Source organism: Silene latifolia, chromosome 10, assembly GCF_048544455.1.
Source record: "Silene latifolia isolate original U9 population chromosome 10, ASM4854445v1, whole genome shotgun sequence".
NCBI classification, from domain to species: domain Eukaryota; kingdom Viridiplantae; phylum Streptophyta; class Magnoliopsida; order Caryophyllales; family Caryophyllaceae; genus Silene; species Silene latifolia.
Window position 1 is genome coordinate 2,314,171 of NC_133535.1, and position 23,848 is coordinate 2,338,018.

Genomic DNA, 23,848 nt, shown 5'->3' on the forward strand with positions numbered 1-23,848 from the left:
TAGTCCTTCTTTCCAATAGTCATATCGGGGATGTTGGAAGCGGGGATCGCTGTGTTGGGCACAAAGTTGATGGCCTGATATAGCTCGTTCAGGTGCCGTTTGTGCCCATGGGCGGACCCTCCGTTCTCGTTGCCCCGATGACAACATGGATCACTCCTATCCGTTCAAGACGGATTTCTTATCTGAATCGCCGGCGTCGGTCTTTTGGCCTTTGGCAACGTACTTGCCGAGGCTTCCTTCCGGATCGCTTCTTCAATGGCATTCTTCGGTGCGGCGGTTGTCGATAAGGTGACCGGTGTGGCCGTGGTACTCACGATCGGCTCGTGTCACCGTCTCCCTTCGGCTTGGGGGCCTTTCCCACTTCCGCCCTCGTTTTGCTCGGGCGAAGACCTCGGCGGCCGATACGACGAGGGGGGTTTTATCATTATACCGCCTCTGGTGGTACGATCCCGAACTCCACCCGGCGCCCGTCGAGTCCTCTGTTTCTGGCAGATTTATCGAGACGTGACCTATTATTGTCACGGCGTCTTTTCCGATCGTGACCGATTATTGTCACGGCGCCCTTCATCCGGGTTGTCCTCCCGCGCTCTTCTTTTCGAGGGTTTGGCCTCGCTAGGGCCTACCAAGGTTTTGTGATAGTCCTCCACTTTAATGGCTTGATCGGCCAATTTCTGGCGGCGTCCAAGGTCGGCCGCCGCTTTTGATGAGCTCGTTTTTAGGTCTCCCCTTGGGAGGCCTTTCATCAGCGCGAAGGCTGCTAGTTCGCTGTTCAACTCGCGAATTTGTTGAACCTTGGCGTCGAACCTCTTCACATAACTTCGGAGGGACTCGCCTCCCTCCTGTCTGATAGTCAGGAGGTCCGATGTCTCCACGGCCCTCCTCTTGTTGCAGGAATACTGGGCTAGGAATGCGTCCTTTAGGTCGGCGTAACAGTATACCGACCCGTCGGGTAGCCCCTTGTACCAACTCTGTGCCATCCCATGCAGTGTCGTTGGGAAGATTCGGCACCAAACCTCATCGGGTTGCTCCCATACTGACATGTGAGACTCGTAAGCCTCGACGTGGTCGGTCGGGTCACCTTTCCCTTTGTATGCTATAGGTGGTAACTTCAGCTTAGTCGGCACCGGGGTATCTAGGACGTAGGCGCTGAGGGGCTGTCTGACCACATGTCGGACGATACGCGGCGATCGGCTCCTCGCGTTCCTAGTCCGGCTTCTCTCCTCATAGCGAGAAGGACTTCTCCTCCGACTCTGGTGAGTTGGGCTTCTTCTCCAACTCTGACGAGTTGGGCTTCTTTCGCTCCTCCGGGGTGTGCCTCGTTCGTGCCGCGGCGACGCAGTCTTCTCACGAGTGCGAGAAGGACTTAGGTCTACCACGACCACTTTGGGCTCCTCCGGTGTCTTGACAGTCGCTTCTCCTAATGCTCCGTTCAAGTTTCTTGGGGTCACGTTTCGGGCCCCGGCCTCTGGACGGTTTCCGCCGCTCTTGTCGGCGTGACAGTGTGAGCCGCGTACTCCCAATTAGGTCCAGGAGCATCTTTAGTTTTCTTTGCGTCAACCACATGCCCCATGATGGTGACACTGGTCGGCGGCAATGTGAGTGTCGTATTATTGGCATCCCGTACTCCGGTTGAATCACTTGACCGGCGGAGGGTTGCACAACTCCAGATTTGTGGACGGTATCATCTTGGTAGAATTCGGTTTCGTCAGTCACGAATGCCTCTTGTTGTTTCGACATCTTCTTGGCTTTTGGGGTGGGTTTTTTGTGTGTATTTTTTGTTTGGGAATGAATGTGACTAGCTTCTAGTGTCTATTCCCCACAAACGGCGCCAATTGTTCCGGGTGTAATTCCAGAGCAAGTATTGTTACCACCCGTGGCTTGTAGAATGATGTCTTGAGTTGGATCCCTCGTCTCTATCATTCCTCTCGGCCTCTCCTGCAACAATGAACGAACTGAGGGCTTGGCTTTGTGCCAAGCGTACTCACTCCGACGCTCAAGTCAGTAAACTTAGAGGGATAAGTTGTTATTACTTGGCTAAGGATGTATTATAGGGAGATAAGGAAGATATTACCAGATGAATAGTGATTCTTAGGTTAATTTATGGATCCTTTCCTCAATGAAGGTTGAGGAGTATTTATAGGCTTTCACCTTTTGTCACGTAGTGGCCAAGTGGCTAGCAGGTGGAAAGACCGTTCTACCCTCGGCCGATGGACCCATGGCAGGCCGGCCGAGGGTCTTGGATATGAGTACGCGGATATGTGTCCCTACTGGTGGTTGACAAAGCCGAGACCCCAGTGTGACAGTAGATGGGTTGCATCGGCTAGACTGTCTAAGTCGTTGACTTTGCTGTGGATATCCTTGACCTTGCTCAATATGTTGACTTGGTCAGCGGTGCAGAATATGCCCCATCGCCATTACCCCCCACTTGACTCTTAATCAAACACCACGTCGTCATTACCCCCCACTTGACTCACTAAACTTAAGCGTATATATTAGCCGATTTCACCATATTCATTCAGTATGACATTTGCGCTGTATATTTGAAAAAAAAAACAAACAAACAAATATTGCTCTTATTTTACGAGTTTAAGAACATACGTTGCCTACTGATCGTCATTTATCTTCCCTCACATAAACACGCGCACTGTGGCCTCACTTGTCCTTCGATATAACTCGTTTTTACTCCCACCAATGCTATCGTACCCACATGACGACTAATCGAGCATTACACGATGTTTCCTGCACACTGTTTATATAAATTTAGCAACCAAACTTTAAATTCTTATTTAGTTATAAGAATTAACGACAAACCCAAAGTAATACTCAGAAAGGTATTCAAACCTTATTCTTTTAATCTTAATAACACACCCGAACATAATGAACCTAATTTAAACTAAATCGAATTAAATTTAATGAACCTAAACTAAACCAAATTAAGTAAAAGAAACAGGTCCCTAGTTAAGACACTTAGACCTAGGGACCTATTCTTTTGGACTTAATTTCAGTTAGTTCAGTTTATCTATTGATAAATTAGCTTTTATTTTAGTTCAGTTTCATTAGGTTCAGTTCAGTTCAGATTCATTAATGTCTTGTTCTTTTAGACTGAAACCGTTTAAAATGAACTGAACTGAACTGAATGGAGTTGAACTGAACTGAATGAATCTGAACTGAACTGAAGTAAATAGTTAATTTGTGAAGAGAAAAGCTAAACTAAATTGAACTGAATGAAACTGAATTAGAGTAAATAGAGCTAAACTGAACTGAAATGAGCTGAAATTAAATCCAAAAGAATACAACTTAAGTTAAGCCGTAAAAAACAATCTCTACTAAACAGGTCCATAAAATCGCGTGCGGATCGGATTGGGTCAACCTTAAATCCTCAATTCAAATGCCCATTGGTTCGGATTGAGTCGGGTCAGTTTTACGAGAATGCTCAACATCAAGGCTTAAACCCTCTCCGAACTCCGAAGTAGACAACCTCAAACACCCGATCGCTAAAACCCTTTCAGTCTTTCACCCATTTCCACCAACACCACTGATCCAAAGACCTTCAGATCAAACCATGACATCATCAATGGCGGCACTAACTCGTCGCCATTTCCTCTCCCTCTCCAACCTCCACCGTTCTCCACCACCTTACCTCTTCCTCCGCCGCTTTTTTTCCGACGAAAACCCTAGAATACCACCCCAACCCGTCTCCTACGCCGTCAAACCCAAACCAACACCTCCAGAACCCTCCGTCAAACCCGAACCACCACCGCCAGAACCATCCGCCGCCGCGGAAACCGCCGAACAACCGCTGCGACAGCGGGAGTTCACGCGCGAGGAGCTTCGGTATATGAAAGACTCGCCGCAGATAACGCCGGTGTCGTACGGAGTGAAGGTGGCGCCGTTGCCGGAGGATAGGACGGCGTCATTGCCGGAGGATACGGTGGCACCGACGGTGACGGAAGGTGGTGGACAGTTGGAGAGAGAAAGTCGTATGATTCGGAGAGTGTTTAGGCCTACGGTTAGGGTTGAGGAGGTGATTGAGGTGCCTTTTCCTAAATTGATTAAGGTTGATAAGACGAGTAAGGAGAAAGTTGTTGTTGATCTTCAAGACGCTATTCGTTGTGTTAAGGTTGAATATTCTTAGTATTCGACATTAAATTGGTTGCGTTTCTTTTTAATTTATCGTGTTACTGATGTTTGATTGATTGAATTATTGACATTTTGCTGTGGTAGAGCTAGTATTAGGGTTTCGTATTCTTGTTGATTTATCGTTAACTCGCTAAATTGGCGCTACCAGTGTTTGATTGAGTTGATTGTTGATATTTGTTGTGGTAGAGGTTGTATTCAATTGATCATTTGATTGTTTAGTTAATCAATGTGGATCATACTGAAATAGTGAAATGGCGCGTGTTGATGGATTGTTGTATGGTTTTTCGTATTTTATTGGTCGTGTTCAGGGTTGGTGTTACGATATTTGATTGACCTAATTGTTGACATTTGTTGTGGTAGAGGTTCTATTAGGTTGTCCATTTGATTGTTTGGTTAATTGATGTGGAGCATACTGAAATGGCGATTTTCCTGATTGATTATTGTATTATTGTGTTTCGATTTCTCTCTTGTGGAGCTGAGGATTTGCTGTTCTTTGGTTTTGGATCATAATGGAGTAAATAGTTGTGTCCCTTTTTAAATTGTAGAATAGCAGTCCCTTTTTTGTGGTAGAGGTTCTAGTAGGTTGTATATTTGATTGTTTGGTTAATTGTCGTGGAGCATACTGAAATGGCGATTTTCCTGATTGATTACTGTATTATTGTAAATAGTAGGTTGTATATTTGATTGTTTGCTGTTCTTGGTTTTGGATCATAATGGAGTAAATAGTTGCGCCTCTTTTTAAATTGTAGAATAGCAGTCATTCGATGTATTTCTCAATGCAATAGTGACTTTGGATCATTTGGAAAGAGTTTTCATGTGTTAATACACGCGAGAGCTAACCCGTAGCTTGCCATTTGAGGGACCTTGAGGCACTTGTAGTGGTGTTGTATTGTTCTATTGTTGTAGGGTTAATATCGTTTTTGTTCTAACTGCGTTGACACTCCGTTTCAGGCTAATGCTAAAAGGAATTTTGATGAAACATTGGAAGCACATGTTAATATGGGAGTTGATCGACGCCGTAGTGACTTGGTATTCTGAAACTTCTATGCCTCTAAACTTGTAGATTTTTTGCAGATGTAATGACTGCATGATATGTTTTCAACAGTTTTATTAGTTTTCCATTGCATGATATATTGAACATGATGTTGGACTTGTATGTTCAAATTGATAGGCTTACAAACTTTTGTGAAGTAGTTTTCTCATTTAATTACGATAATAGTAGGAAAAATATGTTTGAATGTACCAAATTCAGTGTGTTGAACACGTAGACTATCCCGCGTAAGCACTCAAATATTGATTTCCCAGATTTGACTATATTACCATCTCGTCTTGGTTCTGATCCAACACTTTAATTCCGTAATCCGTGATAAGAGGGGCTCTTGATACTTGCATTGTTCAAGGCTCTTAATGTTATGTAATTGGAACGTTACACACTGGCAAACAACAATTCTAGAAGGTAAAAGGAACCTCTAAGAAGTTAAATAAAACAATGCTCCAACGCTATCTCCGACCCCCTTTGGGAATCCATTGTCTGTATCACATCACTTCTAAGAGAAGAAGAGGGGTAGGGAAATACTTTCTCTTGACTGCCCAGATTGTTGCGGACAGCAAGATTATTTTTAAACGGGATCTGAAATTTTAACCACTAAACACGAATCATTCCCAAAATTATTTTCGGTTTTCAAAATCGTTTTAATCTTTTCTCTCGATTTAAATTTTAAGTTTTTATAAAAGAAATCTGGAATTCGATTTTAAAACCTCTAAGTTTACCTTGACTTTCCATTACATTTTCGCTCTCCCTTTTGTTTTCCATTTTCCCTTTTCTATTCGCATTTTGAGGTGTGCGTTCACCCATGGGTTCTAAAGGATGATTCATGTCAGCCGACCCCAAATCATTTTGGGATTAAGGCTCTGATGTTGTTGTTGTTGTTGTAAACACGAATCATATGTTTTATCATTTGATATTTGGTCATGTTTCAAGTATGTTATTTGAACTGATGTTGTGCTTCACTTGAAATCAGGGTGTCAGTGGCGCTGTTGTTCTACCTCATGGTACTGGGAAGGTATTGTTCAAATTTCTTAGCAACAATTGTCTTTTTCGTTATCTGCTCATTTTTCAGTTTTTGGCTGCAATGCTTTCTTTATTTTCCCTTCAAATGTTTTGAATTACCTTTTTTTATTGTTGTTTTAGTCTGTCAAAGTTGCCGTCTTTGCGGAAGGGTCTGCAGCTGATGAAGCCAGAGCTGCAGGAGCTGATGTTGTTGGAGGAGATGAACTTATTGAAGAAATAAAAACTAGTATGTCTTTGTCTTTATCAAAATCAAGTGAACAAATTGCTTACAGTTATCTTTGTGCACCATTCCAGAAATTGCTTGACCAGTAGATAAGCTGGAAATGGATGGATTTGCCTATTTCAGCCCAGTACTTACTCTAAATTGTTTCATTTATTTTATAAAATATCTTTATGAAGAAGAGTTTGCATCATAATCATCCCTAAATGATAGGCTTTTCGTATACCTAACAAACATACCCTACCCTAGGCTTAACTAACAAACAAATGTAGTTAGGGAAGTAGGTTGATCACATAGAGACGGGAGATGCAATATGATAAACTATGATTAAAATTTTAGCAAGGTCGATCGATTGTTTGATAATTAAAAATGATAGCAAGACAAGTTGCTTAAGAATAATAATGAAAGATCTAGGGAATAGGTTCACACATGCAAATTAGCAAAGATATGTCAAATTAGGGGAACATAAAATCGATGGTTGCCTAGGTCTCTAGCAAAATATCTTTCGGTTGATTACTAACCTTAGAATGGGTCCTAGCTGGCTCTCGCACTTACTAGGTCGAACTACTACACATGCTTAGTCTAATTCTCTTCCCGACTTTCGATCTTAGGGAAAGGATTAACAAATTTAATCATCGATTGTGATCAAGAATCAAAGATTAACAATCTATAACAAGCATGTAATTGAGACAACAAATTGACAATAATAAAACCCAATTCAACAACTTGAAATTACTAATCATACATGGTTACCCTACACCCTAGATAAAGAAACTACTCACTCACGGTAATGATTAAACTAACAAGGATTAATTTTACTAACATAAGCATAATAACAAAATAATAAGATGAAATGGAAATTATTTAAATTAAACTAGAAAAATAGGAATTACCAACAAAAGGAAAGAATAACTTGAATATAAGAACAAGCAATCTTCAAATAAACCCGGAATCAAAGCCAAATGTTTGATAATTAACTAACTAGGAATTATAGAGAGACTAGGTTTTTATGTAAACTAAAGAGTGTATGGAAATGCGTGATTACAAATGACTGAAAACATAGGCTTAAATAGAATAAAGAGAGGAAGTCGAAGAGCTTGGAGTAGAGATTGACAACCCTGACGGCCCGTGGTCATCATCGAAGTCGCAGCTCCCGAGCTCCATTGCTTTATTTTCTTATTACTTTCGTGACATATGCCAACCCCATGAGGTAGGGGTTGATTATCAACCCCGATAGGGAATGTAACTAGCCTTGTTTGGAGCTTAATTCCTCATTCGTAGCAATTCCAAATCCCGTTTCTTCTTCCCCGGGATGCTCCAATCTTCCCAAAACGCTCTTAGGCTAGCCAAGACTCGCCCCAAGTAGCTCTGTCCTCCGCGTGAATGCCAAACCATAGGAAAATAGCGTAAAACTGCTCCATTTCCTTCAAGATGCAATAAAGCATACAAAACACCTCGAAGACGATATTAGCTCATTAAATCGCTCTGTAGAGTGCACAAATCATGTAAAATCGAGCTAAAATAGGGGAAAAAATTATACAAATAATAGACACATCACTAAACCTATTATATGGGGCCAACAAAGTTGCTTATATGTCGTTGATATAGTTATGTTGTTGATGCAACGCATTAGCTTCTTGGATGTTTGGAAAATATTTAGGGAATCTTTCCACATGCAAAGTTGAGATATACTTTCCTACAATTATCTCGAGGTTTAACTTGGGATTATCGTACTCAAAATGACTAGGTAAACTAGTTAATGTTATTCAGATTGAGAAATAACGAATTAGGTTGCGGTATTTGGTCACAATCTTCATCATGGGTCATCGCATCGCCTCATTGGAGACGATTTCTGTGTTTCGTACATAGGGGAATTAATCCCTATATTTGCCCCCCCCCCCCCCCCTCCTTCCCTGCCATTAGCGGTAGTTTTTGGGATTCTGAATAATGTTGTTGTATGTCTTATGGGTTATGGCTGTGCAATAGTCGTCTTAATTATATCAGAAAATTATTTTGACGTCTTGATGTTGCTAATTTCATCAGCAAAGTCAATAGTCTCCTACTTTCATCTTAATATACTATATATATTTTATTTTTTAACTCGGAATATGGTGAATGTTTGCTGTGCTTCTTTTTTGGATGATTTCTACCTGAGCAGTGTGCCACTAACATCTCGACATCAAATCCTGTTCAGGTGGCAAGATAAATTTTGACAGATGTATAGCCACTCATTCGATGATGCAGCGTGTAACCGTAAGCAAATATTTTTTATTATCTGAATAGAAATCGTGAAGGGGAGCCTTGGCGCACCGGTTAAGGTGTTGCTTTGTGACCGTGAGGTCACGGGTTCAAGTCCTTGGAGCAGCCTCTTGCCAAAATGGCGAGGGAAGGCTTGCCCCAATTACACCCTTGTGGTGGGACCCTTCCCCGGACCCTCGCCTAGCGGGGACGCCATCGTGCACCGGGCTGCCCTTTTTTTTTTATCTGAATAGAAATCGCAGAAGTTTGTCGACATTATACTTATTAGTAATTTTTTTTACAGAAAATTGGTAGAATTCTCCGTGGTCTGACACCAAATGCCAAGGTAGATTTCATCATCAGTTTATCTATTAAAATTTAATGTACTGCTCTTTGGTTCAAGTTTATGTGCTGATCCAATATTCCAATATACAGAAAGGTACTGTGACCAACAATGTTAGTGGGGCAGTACAAGAGGCGAAGCAAGGACTGCTAGATTTTAGAATGAAGGATGCAATTGTTCATGTTGGGTTAGGCAAGGTATAGTTGGATTCGTCTTCTCTCCCCTTTTTGCAGTTTTGTTTGTTACTCTCGGCTTAGGCAAGTGGAATCAAGCTCTTTGTCAGCGTTCTTTTCTCAACTTTGGGCGCTTGATTTCTAATTCTGGCTCTGCTAAAAGATCACTGAACGGCTGAACCTACTAATTTGTGATCGAGTCAGGCTAATGTAGCTTGAATCCGGATTGAGATCTTACTCAGCCTGATTCATCTTTTCCCGTGCATTATAATTTTTGAATAATTCTATTTCTATCATCATCTCTATTTGAACTAAGTTTCTTATGTTAATATTACACAAGTGATAATTCAGTAAACATGTATTAACAAATTTTGCGAGCAGTACTATTCTAAACTCATTGCATCCTCGAGTTCATTATATGTTTTGGCTGATTTCGATGCTTTTTTTGACTAAGCTGAGTATGCGGGTAGTGACCCTGTTTGACCTCATTTGCAATCCTACTCTTTAGTTAGGTTGATTTATCAGTCTCCTCCCTTATTGAAGGACAGTTATGTAGGCAATGAGCTCTTAGTTCAGTGGTACAGAATTCCTCAATAACTCAATTAGATATATGTGTCAGGCTTGAATCCCTACCTGCCTATGATTATATTCTCCTTGTGCCTCATATATAATATACTATAACAAAAAAATTTGTAGGTGAGTTTTACGGAGGAAGCTCTTCAAGAGAATGTTGGTGCATTTGTGAACGCATTATTGCTTGCAAAGCCTCCTGGGTTAAAGAAGAGTAAGTTCCATTTTGTCATACATTTTTGTTACTATGTATTTCTCTCCAACAATGAATCCATGCCTTGGCTGTTGGGTATTATCTTTCTATCCCTTCACCCACACCCCGGTCCATGGTTGTGTTGCCCTTGTTATTTCCTGTTATATAAACTCATTATTATTTCGGTCACGCTAACCTATACTTCACTGATGTTTTTGCGACGCCTCTTTTTGGATACAAAAAGAGGAGGCAAGAAAATTTTTAATTTTCATGTTACCCCTATTTCCTTCCAACTCAATTTTGGCAATAAGAGATTGAACATACAGGAAGAGATAGAACATGATAATCTGCTCTAATTTTCGATTTCAGGAAAAAAAGTGAAAACTAACACTTTTGATGAACCTTCTTGACATTACAGCCTAATTGGACGCACGCTCTAACGTGACAACTAATACTGTGATATTGCGACATGCAACCATAGTGTTCTTCTGTATTATACTTATAACTTCTCATTTATTTATTTCTCCAAAGCTTATGATCTTTATTTTGATTATACTTATAACTTCTCATTTATTTATTTCTCCAAAGCTTATGATCTTTATTTTGGGCCGCTGTGGCAGAGGTGGGAGTAAGGGATGACCTCTTAAATATGTTGCCTCGATATCGACCTTTTGTAAGGAGTTGTATCTATATTGTAGGCTTGAAAGTGCCGTTTAGTGATATACCTAACTACCTAAGTGTAGCTGTGGTAGGATAGAAGAAAAAGTAGCGAGGCAGTGCGGATGGGTGAGTGTGAGACTGGAAAATGGGCTTAGGGGTGAATGAATTGTAACCCTTGTTTTGTGCCACAGGTATGGTTAAAGATAAAGCGAACAAGTCTTCGGTCTGGGTCCAGGTTTCACTAAGTTTGGACCGGACTGGGCCGGATCTTGGGACATATAAAATTGTTGTCCTGGAGAGCGGACCACTTCACACCAGGCTTTATTTTGGTTGTTCTGACTGAATTTCCGACAGCCCTATTTTTTTCTCCTGTTTACATGTTAACCCTCCCTAAAATTCAAAAAAGGATATTTTTGCACAATTTTGTTATTAGGAAAATACTGTTTAGTTTGCAAAAACTGTGATTAGGATATATTTGCACAAGTTTGGACCAGACTGAGCCTTGTGTCTCTGTTCGCTTTGTGCCTTGCGCTTTGCACCTCATCATCAAGGACACTCATAACCTCTGTGTACCTCACGCCTTTTGAAACTAATAAATTTCAATTTCGAAAACTAAGAGATGTTCCAATTGGTTACACACCTTGAGTGATGTTTTGCTCCTTTTTTTTTTTGCAGCTTCCAAGTATGCTGGCTATGTCAATTCATTCCATCTCTGTAGTACGGTGAGTTTCAAACTGTACCTTGTCTCGTTTACCGAGTCTTCCTTTTGTGTCTTTGTTGCTGAAACTTGAAAGTACTTGTAAGATGTAACACTTTGATCCCTGTTTTAGAATTTTGAAACGTCCCTAAGAATGACTATGACTAATGACTAATTAAGTTGTACTTATATCATCCGATTCCATGAAGCTTCAGATCATACTCGATTACTCGTAGTGGTCAGTGTCCTTTGTAGCAACAGCGATACCCTTAGTTTAAAAAGATATGCACAAGGCATGTCTAAGCATAAAGCTTAGTTAGGCACTTGCCAAAATGACTTCACGTCTTAGGATGCTTCTTCTGAATAAGGCTATTAAGGTGCATTACCATGCATTACCATGCATTTCCATCTTTTATCCTATTATGTGCTTCCCTGTTTCCCACACTCCACCTTTTACTTCTCTACATGTCGAACCATTTTAAAATCCAAAAAGGGGCGTTCTTGTCTCAAAATATTGTCTTGGCAGATTTGTTTACAAAAACGTTGGTGCATAGTGTGCACGATGCTTGTGTCTCACGCCTTTTAAAACAAACTAAGATATACCTTTTGGAGATGGTGATATTAGTTCATCTTTGATTTGTATATACTGGGAGTAAAACCAAACCAAGAAAAGCCATTCATCTTGATATATAGGCATGGAAAGGGCACAAGTCACAACTCGGGATTTTTTGCTACTACGTTTGGTTACCCCAAACCATGGTTGGAGACTAGGGGTAAGTAACACGGCAAGTTGCAGAGGTATCCCGTATATAGGCAGGGGAAACCTTTGGCTCAAATATATAGGCTGTGGAAGTGCTTGAAATCCTTAGGCTAGCTAATGCAGTTAGGGATGTCAATGGATCGGATTCGGGTCGGGTGAAACCTCATCCGTCATCCATCCGTCACTTTAAAATCTCATCCAACCCGTCCGTCATCCATGAAACATATCATCCGTCATCCATCCATCCATCATCCATGGATGAAATGGGTGGATCGGGTGATAAACGGGTGTTATGTATTTATATGTTTCAACTTAAAAAAAAATTATAATTTTTTATTTTATACAAAAATAATGTTAGATAATTATTTTAGTTTAACTTCATAGTGGGTAGTTTCACAAAATATATATTTTGAGAGTAGAAAAATTTGAAAATTTGAATATTTTATACCTTAATAATGTATTATATGTTTAAAAAAATTAAATAAAAGTAATAAAATCGGGTGATGGATGGATGGCGGGTAAAATTTCTTCATCCAACCCATCCATCATCCGTCATCCGTTTCATCCGTCATCCATCCATCATCCATTTAAGTCGGGTTTTCATCCATCTTTTAAAATCGGGTGGATCGAATTTTGATCGGGTGCGGGTGAAATTGACATCCCTAAATGCAGTACTTGATGAGAAAAACTAGAGTGACTGCTGGCATTTTGGCATGTCGAGATACTCTTTTTTATTAGTTTTTCGTCGCATGATGGCATTGTGTTTTACTCTGACAGATGGGCCCAGGATATACTGTGTCAATACAGTCTTTATCTAGAGCTGCAGATTCGTACGCCAAAATGCATCCAAAGTGATTATGTTGCTCTAAGCTGTATGTTTCGGATGCTCCCCCTCTAGGCGTTATTATGCCAGTTTGAAAGAATCAGTCGCGGATCTTACTTATGTTTCGGATAGCAGGCATGTATTGTTTCATCTTGGGATGATAAGCAACCAATCAAGTTCTAAGATAGGTTAAGTTAAATTGGTTACCGCATGTCATTAAAAAACAGTGATTTGCTCAAGTTTAGCAAATTTTGCTCCCTCTATTGATTTTACGTCTTTCTTACGACCCTTTGTGACTTGTTAGAGTAGTTCATAATCACTTCTGGTAGTTGTGCATGTCAAAACTGGTGTAATGCAAAAGAAGTGCTCGGGTAGTTCCGCAAGTAGATAACTTCCGGTGAATGGCTGTTATTTTGCGGAAATCAAGTCCTGTTTTGCAACGATATAATTTGTGATTCTTGTATGGTGCATTATTCCGAACAATGTCACTTTGTATTACAAGCACTGCTGTACTGTATTATTTAACCATATTCTTCTGTTCTCCTTGTTATCCTCAAACGGTAGTGTGATGATAGATTTGCAGAATTGCAGTGATCGAAAAAACTCCACTTAATATGTCATGCCATTCTCTTTTCCCCTCTCTGAACGCAAAGGCGAGTCTCATAGTTCAAGTCGTGTCAGGTTTGTTCAACTACTTGTCCTTGTTGGTCATATCGAGTCAAGTCATTTTGGTATCGGGATGTAATTATTGGATCTTTCTGGGTAGAGTAGTTAGGACAGTCTCATTTAGGGCTGCTTTTATGTCAATATTTGTATATGTACTAATTCTCATGTGAGACGCTTTTTCAATTTTGGAACGCTTAATCCCAGTGGCGGACTTGAGAGTAGCAGGGACGCTTTTTCCAGCTGAATAACAGAAGTTTCGAAGTTTTTAGTTTGAATCTTCAAACTTTTTTCAAGTTTACCTTATGCTATTACTCATTTGTTCTGTTAAGTTAAAATCCCGACTCTACCACTGGTTAATCCAACCCGATCTCTTAGAGGTTGAAATCGACTTTTCCTTTTGATATACTCCATGCTTCCAACTGTCTTACTTCCAACGCACACCCAACATCAATAACTTCAACCAGGACAGTATTTGGTTACACTAGTCAACTATATCTTTATAGACTTTATTCTTCCTACATTAAATAGTTTCTCCACGATTTTGCGAAACAAACGGTTGACAAAAGTCCACTAGACATGAATAATAAGTCTTGTTTAAGACGGAGAGTATCCGTTTTAAATTTTTAACACGGGTCAAACTACCACATGCTGGTAATAAAGATAACTTTTGGCGTTTTTTAGACAATTTACAGTGTAATTTTGTATATATTTGATCCGTATTAAGATTAGGACAGATAACGTCTGTCGTAAATGAGAATTTGCGAGAAACAAATATGGGGCCTTCTTCTCCACTTAGGTAGTTGGTGGTCAAGGCCACTATATTAGTGGGTTCCAGCTCCTGCATGATCCCTCAAATAGTATATACGAGTGACTCTTTTGGGTTAACTTCAACTTGGACCATCCATTCCTAAGTTCTATAGTGATTCATACAACGTGTTGTCTCCATATTACATTTATCTTATTAATAATATCGATGTCAGGATTTGTAATTAGGTGTGAAATAGTTCCGAGGATGAATAAATAATACAATAAAGTAAAACTAATGAAAGAGTTGGAGAATTTTAAGGTTAAAAATGAATGAATTAACAATAACGAAGTTAGAAATGAATTAAAATTTATGAAAACAATTTCCAAAACAGTTAAAAGTCGATGATTTGAAATGATTTAGGAATATATTTAACGGTGTCCATATGATGGTAACTGGAACCAATACGATCATATTCATATGGCCATACCTCACTCTAAGTTCACTTATATCTATATCTTAAACTAAAAATTTCTCATCTAAAACTTAGGGTGAACAAATATATATAACTGTTAAGTATGCTATCCTTAACTAAATACAGAGTCAGTGAGATACTATTCTTTTACACTGAAATCATCTATACTAGGGTGTTATAATGAGTGTGCTCGTGAAACAAAACTCAAGCTGATCCCCAGTTCACCCGAGTTTGAAAAAATTGTGCTCATTACCATGCTTACTAGCTTAACTTGAGCTTACATATAATTATTGAGTTATCATTTTTTTTTTCTTTTGATATTGTCAATAATATGATTCTGAGGTTATGCATAAAAATACTAGGGACATCAATGAAAATATTTAATATAGTTATCTAAAGATATAATCATGATAAATAATTTTATAAAATACAAAGTAAGAGTTTATTTTATCAGAAAAGTTCGAATCGCTCACAAGCTTTTGAAACCGGGCTAATGTTAACTCAATTAGTTTCACTATAGACGGATATATCCGTCTAAAGTGAAAGACGGGTCAAATATGCTTAAAGTGGTGACATTTTTGGGTCCACCATGCAACTTGTTGATTGTGTTAGGCTTAAAGTGGGTGGATATTTGGCCTTCTATAATTATAGACGGATATCTCCCATCTATAAAGAAAACTTGTGATGTTAACTCAATTTGACTCGTTAAATTATCGAGCTAAGCTTGATCCGTCTTGTCTCATTATTACTAGACCCAATTCAGACAAAACGGAGTTAACTAAATTTAAGTCCAAAAGAACGGGACCGAAAATCGGTCATGACTCATGAGCCGCCCCTAACCAAATGTGTTTGGTGTGGTGGTTGCTCACCTCACCCCTTAACCATGAGGTCAGGGGTTCGATCCCTGCCAATGGGAATTGAGCAAACTCTTTGGCCGGCAAATTTTACCTTTTCGTGAGAAGACGCGGGGAGGATTATACATCATTGTCGACGGTGGGCACTTTGCCACTACACCAAAAAAAAAAAAAAAAAAAAAAAAAAAACTCATGAGCCGCCCCTAAAATTCTTTAAATACCGGTCATTCACACAATATTTCACCCTCTTATATTGAGCTCAGAAAACCCCCCCAAAAACAACACAAACTTTCTCCCCTCTTTCCTCCACGCGCCGCCGTATACGCCGTCGTATCGCAACCAAGAATGGGTGGCGGAAATGGTCAGAAAGCCAAGATGGCCCGCGAAAAAGCTCAAGAAAAGAATAAAGCTTCCAAAGGTTCGATTTTTAATTATTATTTCTTAATTTTCATTTAATTTCCTTTTTTTTTTGAAGATTTTCGATTAACTTTGTGATTGATGTGTGAGATTTTTCGATTTATGGACAGGTAGTCAGCTTGATACTAACAAGAAAGCTATGAGTATTCAGGTATCCTCAATTTTTATGAATTTTGTTTTGATTTGAGTAATTTCTAATTTTGGTAAATTAGGGTTTTTGATTTTTATTTAGTGTATTGTTTTGTTGATTTTGAGATAAGTTGTGTTATTAGTTGATGATTTTAGGGATTAATTTGTTTGTGTTGACAATTTCTGTGATTAATAAATTTTGGTGAATTAGGTTTTTGTCGATTATCTTTGGATTGAATTCGTTTGTATTAGGTTATTGACGATTTGACGACTTAATTAAGGAATTAATTTGGGGGTAATTGTAATTCATCCTAGTTTATGGAGTTTGAGTTGTGTTTACTTGCATTAATTCTGCTTAATTTGTTCAATTAGCCCGCTAGATCGCTAATCATTAGTTTATAGCTTGTATCTTTCGATACAACCAGTAGTTATTGTGTAAGGTCCGTTTTACTGTGTGAGACGGTGCTTTTATATACAAAAACATTCACTTGGTTGATGATAATAATAAGTAATAACTGAATGTTTAACCAATAAAAGAACCGTCTGGTGCAATACGGTCTCTGTGTACAGTTTTAGTGGCTGTTTTGGGTCGATGTAGGTATTTAAACATCTTTGAAGATTGAAATTTCGTCAAGTATATTGAAGTGCTTCACAGTTCCTGGCTTGTTGTTAGTTGTTATTAGTTAGTACCTGTTCGTTCACCTAGTGTGGTCACAGACAAGGAGACAATGCTGAATGATTTCTTAGGGTGTGTTTGGATTGAGGGATTTGGAGGGAAAGAAAGAGAGGGAGAGTAAGGGATTTAAAATCCCTTGTTTGGATAGCAAATGCGGGTGGAGGGAAATGGAGGGGGAGAGATTTGGAGGGATCTAATTTCCCTCCTCCAAGCCTAATCAAAATCTCTCCACAATAGGCAAGATTTGGAGGGAAGTGACTTGAAGGGATGGGAAATCCATTGTTTGGTTAGCAAAATGGAGGTGGAGGGATTTGAAGAGAAGGGAAAATGGATCCCTCCATTTCCCTCCTCCAAGCCAATTTATTTTCTCTCCAACAAAGGCAAGATTTAGAAAGAAAATCACCTCCTCCATTCTCCCTTCCCTCCCCCTCTCTCCCTTTCCTCCCTTTTCCCCTCCACCTCCCCCTCCCTAAGGCTACATTCTACACTAAGGCTGGTGGTGGTTTTATTTTGAGTGATGATAATACCATGATATGTTTGTATTATGCCACGGGAATTAAGGTTAGCTACCAGAGGGTCTTTAACTAAGTCATATAGATACATCAGTCCTACAGATACATCTCGTAGTCCCATGGTATTTGTCAGTGACTATATCTAGATTCTAGAACCTTTATTGCTACACTTAACTAGACAAAAGAGTCGTCATGGTTATGTTAAAGCTTATATATTTTAATTTGATAAGCTTTCTCAAGATAGCCAATGTGATTGTCGTGGATATCAAATTCATATTCCCTTGGTCTTTGGAGTAGCCGATACCAAATGTTGGGATTATATGCTTTTTTGACTTATTGTTGCTGTCATAGTGACTATTATCGTTTTTCGTTTGACTCATCATGAAGCCGCCGTTGGTTTCCAAGTTCAATGTCAGCTGGTACTGGTGCAGAGCGTTATAATTTGTGTTGCTGTAATGAAATCGGCTAGCGTTGCTTAGCTGATGCAAGTCTCTAAGAATAGTTTACGACTAAAAGTTTAAGTTGCATCATCTACTGTTTTCAAATTCATATGCCTTATCGTCTATGGCTTCGTTTGATAGTTTGTCGGATGAATTTCAGATACTCTGTGATTGACGGGTTATTCTGTCTTGAACTATAATAATTAAGTGTTTATGAATGTTTTTGTATTGCAGTGCAAGGTGTGCATGCAGACATTTATGTGTACCACAACGGAGGTGAAATGCAGGGAGCATGCAGAAAACAAGCATCCCAAGTCTGATGTTTTTACTTGCTTCCCTCATCTTAAGCCCGCATCTTAAGAACTGATCCCCGACTTTGCAATGTGACTCTTGTGAGACTTGAGAATCCGATATCTATCTACACCTTACTTTTTAATTTGGAAACTTGTGATATGTTCTGTTGTTCTATATTAAGTAACTACTCTATATGAATGTCGTCATTCCTAATGTGTGTTATTACCGAGTATTTGTATTTGGTAACTGGGTAAAACTTTAATCAGCAACGTTATATTTTATGAAGTTTTTCGTATAAACCCGTCTACCAAGTGATTGAACAGGGTGAATTTCCTTCGGATACTTGATACTGTTTTTTTTTTTTTTTTTTTTTTGGATATTCTCTCGTGTACCCCCGAACTTTTTCGTTTTCTATGGTGTACCCTTCGTTTTTCGCATAAAAACTTTGACCGACAATAATTCTCTATTACGAGTTTAGAAAACGGTAATTTTTTTCCCAAACCAATTATCTCGTCAAGGCCTTCAATTTGAAAAAAAAAATTCACCGCGTTTTGAACTCTTAGCCGGTAGTTATGGTTGGTCAAACATTTTTTAACGAATAAACTTTGACAGACCATAATTCCCGACTACGAGTTGAGACGTCGGTGAATTTTTTTTTCAAACGGAAGACCTCTTAAAGACGGTCAATTTGGAAAAAAAGTTTACCGTATTCTGAACTTGTAGCCAAGAGTTATTGACGGTCAAAGTTTTTTTGCATGAAAAAAGGGGTATATCATAGAAAATAAAAAAGTTGAGGGGTACACGAGAGAATATCCCTTTTTTTTTTTTCATTGCCGTATTTCGTATTTCAGGATACCTGATGTAAATTAGGGAAATAAACCCCAAGTTAGGAAATCTGTACTTCCATCATTGCCGGAGTTTTTGCAATTGTTTTGAAATCTGTCGATAGTCGAGCCAAACACCGTGTCGTGACTTCTTGTGTCACAGATATCATTTTTTTTCCGTCAAAATCGGAAAAAGTGTCTCCCTGCTTGTCTTGGTAAGTTGAAGGAAATGACTTCCCCATGCACACCAATTTTGTTTATGAAATATCCGTAAATTTGGAAAGTGAATTTCATACGAAATGAAGAGTCATCCGAAACAAAATAACAATACAATAAGATTCAGAAAACATTCGAAGAAGAAAAACTTGATCATACACACGAAAACCCACGAAAGTACTACTAACCGTCTAACCGTGATAATACAAGCCACCATAGTTGTTATTTACTTCTTCATACACGGAAATTGTCAAGATGATTTTTACTAACAATCCAGATTAAGGATCAGACCCATCATCGTCAGAATGACCGGAAGGTGATGCGTCAGAGTCATCAGATCCGTCATCACCAGAATGATCAGGAGGCGAAGGTTTCGGGGTTGGAATGTAAGGCATCAGAGGAGTGCCATGCTCTATAGGTCGTGGTCTCACTGAAGCTTTTGAACTCGGGCTCGGATCGTTGGGGCGATAGTCTTCCAAGCTTACGGTGTCATCAAGTCCATTGTTAATGGCATGCTCATCTCCTGTTTCCTGGTAAACAAACCAAAACTAAGCTTTTCCTGTGTCTTCTAGGCTCTTACTTAGTGTTAGAGAGCCGGAATTATTTTTATTTTATTTTTTTTCTTAAAATATTAATTAAAAATACATTGAAGACCTACTAATCCGGTCCAACCGGTCCGGATTTATGGACCGGAATTTGAAAAAGTGGGTACGTAAAATTAATTCCGATCTTACCGGTCCAGTCCGGTCTTGGACCGGAATTTTTCAGATCCGGTCCAGGTCCGGAATTTTTATAATCTGGTCTGGTTCCGATCCGATATTTTTAACGATTCTGGTTCCGGTTCCGGTTCAGGTCCGGTCCAGTCCGGTCCGGTTTTGGACACGTACCCAGCCCTCAGTTCACAGTCGAAGTCAAGTGCTTCTTTACATGATAAAATGTTCTCCGTATGTGAGTCGAAAAAATGCTAGACCGCCCAAATCGTCTTCACTGTAAACTAGACTTGCTATACCGTGATATTAAATGCCTCACTGCGACTTTAGTCGCAGTTGTCGCGACTAACTCATATTGCTCTGTAGTACCATAGTTGAACAAAAATGAAAGTAGGATTTGTTACCTTTAAAAGCCGGCCTGTCATAGCATTCGTCATTGAATGATCATTGACAGCAATTAGTTCACCTGCAAAACCTTAATGCTATCATAATACTGTGTAAATGAGTAGGTAAGCAGCAGTGCATTTAGTGAATTTAATCTAGTAAATATTCTAATGTATTCTGTCTGTCCCCTGTATCCCCTGATCTCCAACTCACAATCGCCGACACGCTGACAAATATGTGTAACTGACAGCTTAAAAACAAGAGAATGTAGTTGACAAATGGGTAAGGTTGTGTACTTCCGACTTCATACCCTACAATCTATCAGAGTTCTTCAGATACTGGGATAATGTTGTTACTTAAGAAGGGAAAACTGCAGTAACATTATCCAGTATCTCAAGAACTCTGATAGATTGTAGGGTATGAAGTCGGAAAAACATGCAGTAACATTATCCCATCCCAGTATCTCAAGAACTCTAACATTATCCCAGTATCTCAAGAACTCTGATAGATTGTAGGGTATGAAGTCGGGAAAACATGAACTCTGATAGATTGTAGGGTATGAAGTCAGGAAAACATGTAGTAACATTATCCCAGTACGTAAAAACTCTGATAGATTGTAGGGTATGAAATCGGGAAAAGATGCAGTAACATTATTCCAATATCTGAAGAACTCTGATAGATTGTAGGGTATGAAGTCGGAAGTACACAGGCTTACCCATGTGTTAGCAGTACAAAGAGAGTTAAGAGACGGTTTCTAAGTTACTATCTTTAAACAAGAGCTAACTTTTTATTCAAATAAAAGGATAAGTACTTACCATAAGCAAAAATGGAGAACAACATGAAGACCCACATGCATGCACAAACAACTATCTTCATGACTAAAACCAACTTCTAATAATCCAATGTATTTATTTTATAGTATATTATGAGATTTTAGAGATAGAGAGAAAATGAAGAAAAACAACAAAATATAAGAAGAGAAGAAAAATAGAAAGAAAGTTTTAGAAGAAAGCTAAGGATTTCATATAGTCATATACTCGTATATAAGTAGTATTCATTATATACTCATGCCCATACTGGAGTCCAAAATGTTGAAGTATAGAGAAATTATGTTACTAAGATTATAATATTGTGTTTTTGGTAGGGTTAATAATGAAAGATGACATCTGGTTGTTTCAATCTTTTTAGATACGACAACTAGTCTCACTTAAAACGGTCATATTCCGTTTTGAATCTTAAACGCGTCAAATACTAACTCATATTGTTAGATGAAATAAGTTTTTTTTTTTTTTGACATTTTTAAGACATTATACTTCTTTTGTCTTATCTAACTATTTAACCCGTTTCAGGTTAATAAGATTAAGTGATTCAACCAAAGTTGCTTGAGTGTAGGGGAGAGAGGTCCCGGATTCGACTCCCTACACGGGAGTGTTGCGGTTACCTGTTATCCTAAGGGATGTCTTACCTGACACACGTGGTTTGCAGGGTATTGCATGTACGCGGGCCCAGAGGGATTAAACCCCTCGTCATAAAAAAAAAAAAAAAAAAAAAAAAAAAAAAAAGATAAAGTGATTCTATGGTACGATGGTTTTTTCCGTGTTTTTTTTTGGCAAAAGGTGACCACTTTCTCCACTTTCCACAAAGTGGTCACTATTTAACCAAAAATGGTCACATTTTTTTCATTGCACGTACGACGGTCGTATAATAGAATTTGCGATAAGATTATAAATTTATAATGTGTTTTGGGTATAGATGTATATAGTTAATAATGAAAGATGACATGTGGTTGTTTCAATCTGTTCTAAATAAATAATGAAAATTGTCTGATTTTTTTTTTTTTTTTCTTTTTGTAGTTTTGTGTGTTTGAATTGAATGTAGTTAATTAATTAGTAGTATTGGAATTGAATGCTAACTGTATTGAATGAATGAAGTAAGTTTACCTACTAACAGTGTGAATTGTGCAGCCTTCCATTCCATGTTTAATTTGCAGAATCTCATTCAATGCTAATCTTGCATGGGACTCTTTTATGCACTTCCTAAAGTTTCGTAAAAAAATTCGTTTAAGATCGTTTTAAGTTAAGACGACACTCACAAGCGTCACCATCTGTAATATATATGGTTATTGTTGCTTTCATTAGGTGAAATCAATCGTGTTTTATAAAGTCGCTGTACATCCTATGACGATCTTGTATGAGTATAGAGTAATGTGTTTATGATGCACAAGGTACTACGTAGTTTCGTACCCTGTGCATTAGAGGTGATCAAACACGGGATTAGGATGGACTAGTGTAATAAATGAGTGTGTGACTGCCAGACATGAGGGCAGAGAGATTTGCGACAGCGAAACATAACAATATGTGTGATAATGGTAGACGTGTTAAACGGATCATTTAAATTAATTTTAAATCGAGACAGTTTAAACTGGGGTTTTTTGTTTTTGTATTGAAGGGTTGTTAACTTGTTATTGAGTTATTTTAGCTCAGAGTCGTTTTGTTTTTGAGTCATCTTGATTGGGTTAGATCGCATATTTATTGGAAAAAGACGTTTGTCACTATTACGGGTGTGATTAATTGGACCACCCTCGCGTAGAGTATGCTAGTTGCCTGGCTTTGTCGGACCACCCTAGCGTTTATGGTCGATCTAAATTGGATTTCTTTTTTTTCTTTTTTTTTGAGAAAAGGAAAGTTTCAATGTTCGGATACCTCTTGCTCACCTTGTCAGCTTCTCATGTGGTCATGGTTGTAAGGTGGCCAAAGCTTCTGAATCCGACTCAGCTCTCACAACTCATTAGACAGCTGAAAAATCCACCTGTTCGCTTTAGAAATCATCAATGAAGCAAGCCTGAACCAGGTTTCCTAATTATCAGTATAATGGTGTTGTTTACGCATTAACGCCACCATGATCAATATATGTTGGACCTCTAATCGGTTTTAAGAGATGAAAGGTCATGAAGTTTTATTCATGTGAGCGCAAAGATTCAGTGTTTTCAGGTATTCTTAAGGTCTACTGGTCTACTATGCAAAGGCTGTGATTAGAGCTGGCCAACAGCACGGGCCGACCCAGCCCAGCCCTTTTTGGCCCATTATTTTATGCAATCTGGCTTGGCCCGGTCCAACCTTAGCCCGCTGTTAACCCTGGTCTGGCCAGGGTCCTGAAATTCCAGCCCGGCCAGGCCTTGGCCCGCCATTTTAGCAATAAAATAAAAAAAATAAAATAAAATGGTAAGGCCCGCTAGACCGGCCGGCCCTTAGCCCGCCTCTGGTCCTGGCCCGGGTCAAGCATATCCCGGCCCGGCCCGGTCAAGCCCGACTCTTCCCCCTGACCTGGCCCGGGTTTGACCAGGAAAGCCCGCCCCGCCCCTGGCCAACCCGGCCCAGCCCTAGCCCGGCCCAAGTACAGGTCTAGCTGTGATGCTGAATGACGCCGACTGTAAGACTGTCTATAGTACTCTATACAAACGGGTTACCAGAATTTGACACTGTTAATTCGACAGCAAAATGCAATACCTTTTTTACAGTTAATGCTAAAAGAATCGAAGCTTGAAAAATTCTGTCTTCTGTTAATAGAACAATCTCATGGATGGCAAGTTGGGCACTATGTCGGATTAGCAACGCAAGC

At 39.2% G+C, this 23,848-nt stretch overlaps 3 protein-coding genes across 4 annotated transcripts; 2 read left to right on the top strand and 1 right to left on the bottom strand.

Annotated features, from left to right (window-relative positions):
- The first annotated feature begins 3,423 nt into the window (after positions 1 to 3,423).
- On the top strand, positions 3,424 to 13,429 carry LOC141604683 (uncharacterized). Of its 2 annotated transcripts, XM_074423136.1 has the most exons (11): positions 3,465 to 4,120; positions 5,092 to 5,169; positions 6,162 to 6,203; positions 6,332 to 6,437; positions 8,626 to 8,684; positions 8,974 to 9,015; positions 9,105 to 9,209; positions 9,882 to 9,969; positions 11,284 to 11,330; positions 12,843 to 12,937; positions 13,024 to 13,169. In XM_074423136.1, exons 1-10 carry the CDS (start codon positions 3,563 to 3,565, stop codon positions 12,918 to 12,920), a joined length of 1,203 nt encoding a protein of 400 aa, XP_074279237.1. In that variant the 5' UTR covers positions 3,465 to 3,562; the 3' UTR covers positions 12,921 to 12,937; positions 13,024 to 13,169. The 2 variants fall into 2 exon arrangements, with proteins under 2 accessions (XP_074279236.1, XP_074279237.1); XM_074423135.1 differs by having other exon boundaries at positions 3,424 to 4,120; positions 12,843 to 13,429.
- A 2,433-nt stretch (positions 13,430 to 15,862) lies between these two features.
- LOC141604686 (uncharacterized protein At2g23090-like) lies at positions 15,863 to 18,395 on the top strand. Its single transcript, XM_074423138.1, has 3 exons — positions 15,863 to 16,046; positions 16,156 to 16,196; positions 18,037 to 18,395. Exons 1-3 carry the CDS (start codon positions 15,974 to 15,976, stop codon positions 18,160 to 18,162), a joined length of 240 nt encoding a protein of 79 aa, XP_074279239.1. The 5' UTR covers positions 15,863 to 15,973; the 3' UTR covers positions 18,163 to 18,395.
- An 831-nt stretch (positions 18,396 to 19,226) lies between these two features.
- On the bottom strand, positions 19,227 to 21,303 carry LOC141604685 (uncharacterized). The gene is made up of 3 exons (XM_074423137.1): positions 21,046 to 21,303; positions 20,251 to 20,312; positions 19,227 to 19,666 (listed from the first exon to the last, which is right to left on the bottom strand). The coding sequence occupies exons 1-3, from the start codon at positions 21,104 to 21,106 to the stop codon at positions 19,415 to 19,417; spliced, it is 375 nt and encodes a 124-aa protein (XP_074279238.1). The 5' UTR covers positions 21,107 to 21,303; the 3' UTR covers positions 19,227 to 19,414.
- Between the last annotated feature and the right edge of the window lie 2,545 nt (positions 21,304 to 23,848).

Bases quoted from the DNA above. Each gene is read 5' to 3' on its own strand.
- LOC141604683 (XM_074423135.1), top strand. From the start codon at position 3,563: ATGACATCATCAATGGCGGCACTAACTCGTCGCCATTTCCTCTCCCTC. The intron at 9,970-11,283 runs GTAAGTTCCATT...TTTTTTTTGCAG, and splicing joins GCCTCCTGGGTTAAAGAAGA to CTTCCAAGTATGCTGGCTAT. The intron at 11,331-12,842 runs GTGAGTTTCAAA...TTACTCTGACAG, and splicing joins CATTCCATCTCTGTAGTACG to ATGGGCCCAGGATATACTGT.
- LOC141604686 (XM_074423138.1), top strand. From the start codon at position 15,974: ATGGGTGGCGGAAATGGTCAGAAAGCCAAGATGGCCCGCGAAAAAGCT. The intron at 16,047-16,155 runs GTTCGATTTTTA...ATTTATGGACAG, and splicing joins AAAGAATAAAGCTTCCAAAG to GTAGTCAGCTTGATACTAAC. The intron at 16,197-18,036 runs GTATCCTCAATT...TTTGTATTGCAG, and splicing joins AGAAAGCTATGAGTATTCAG to TGCAAGGTGTGCATGCAGAC.
- LOC141604685 (XM_074423137.1), bottom strand. From the start codon at position 21,106: ATGAAGATAGTTGTTTGTGCATGCATGTGGGTCTTCATGTTGTTCTCC. The intron at 20,313-21,045 runs GTAAGTACTTAT...AAGGTTTTGCAG, and splicing joins GTTCTCCATTTTTGCTTATG to GTGAACTAATTGCTGTCAAT. The intron at 19,667-20,250 runs GTAACAAATCCT...TTTGTTTACCAG, and splicing joins TGACAGGCCGGCTTTTAAAG to GAAACAGGAGATGAGCATGC.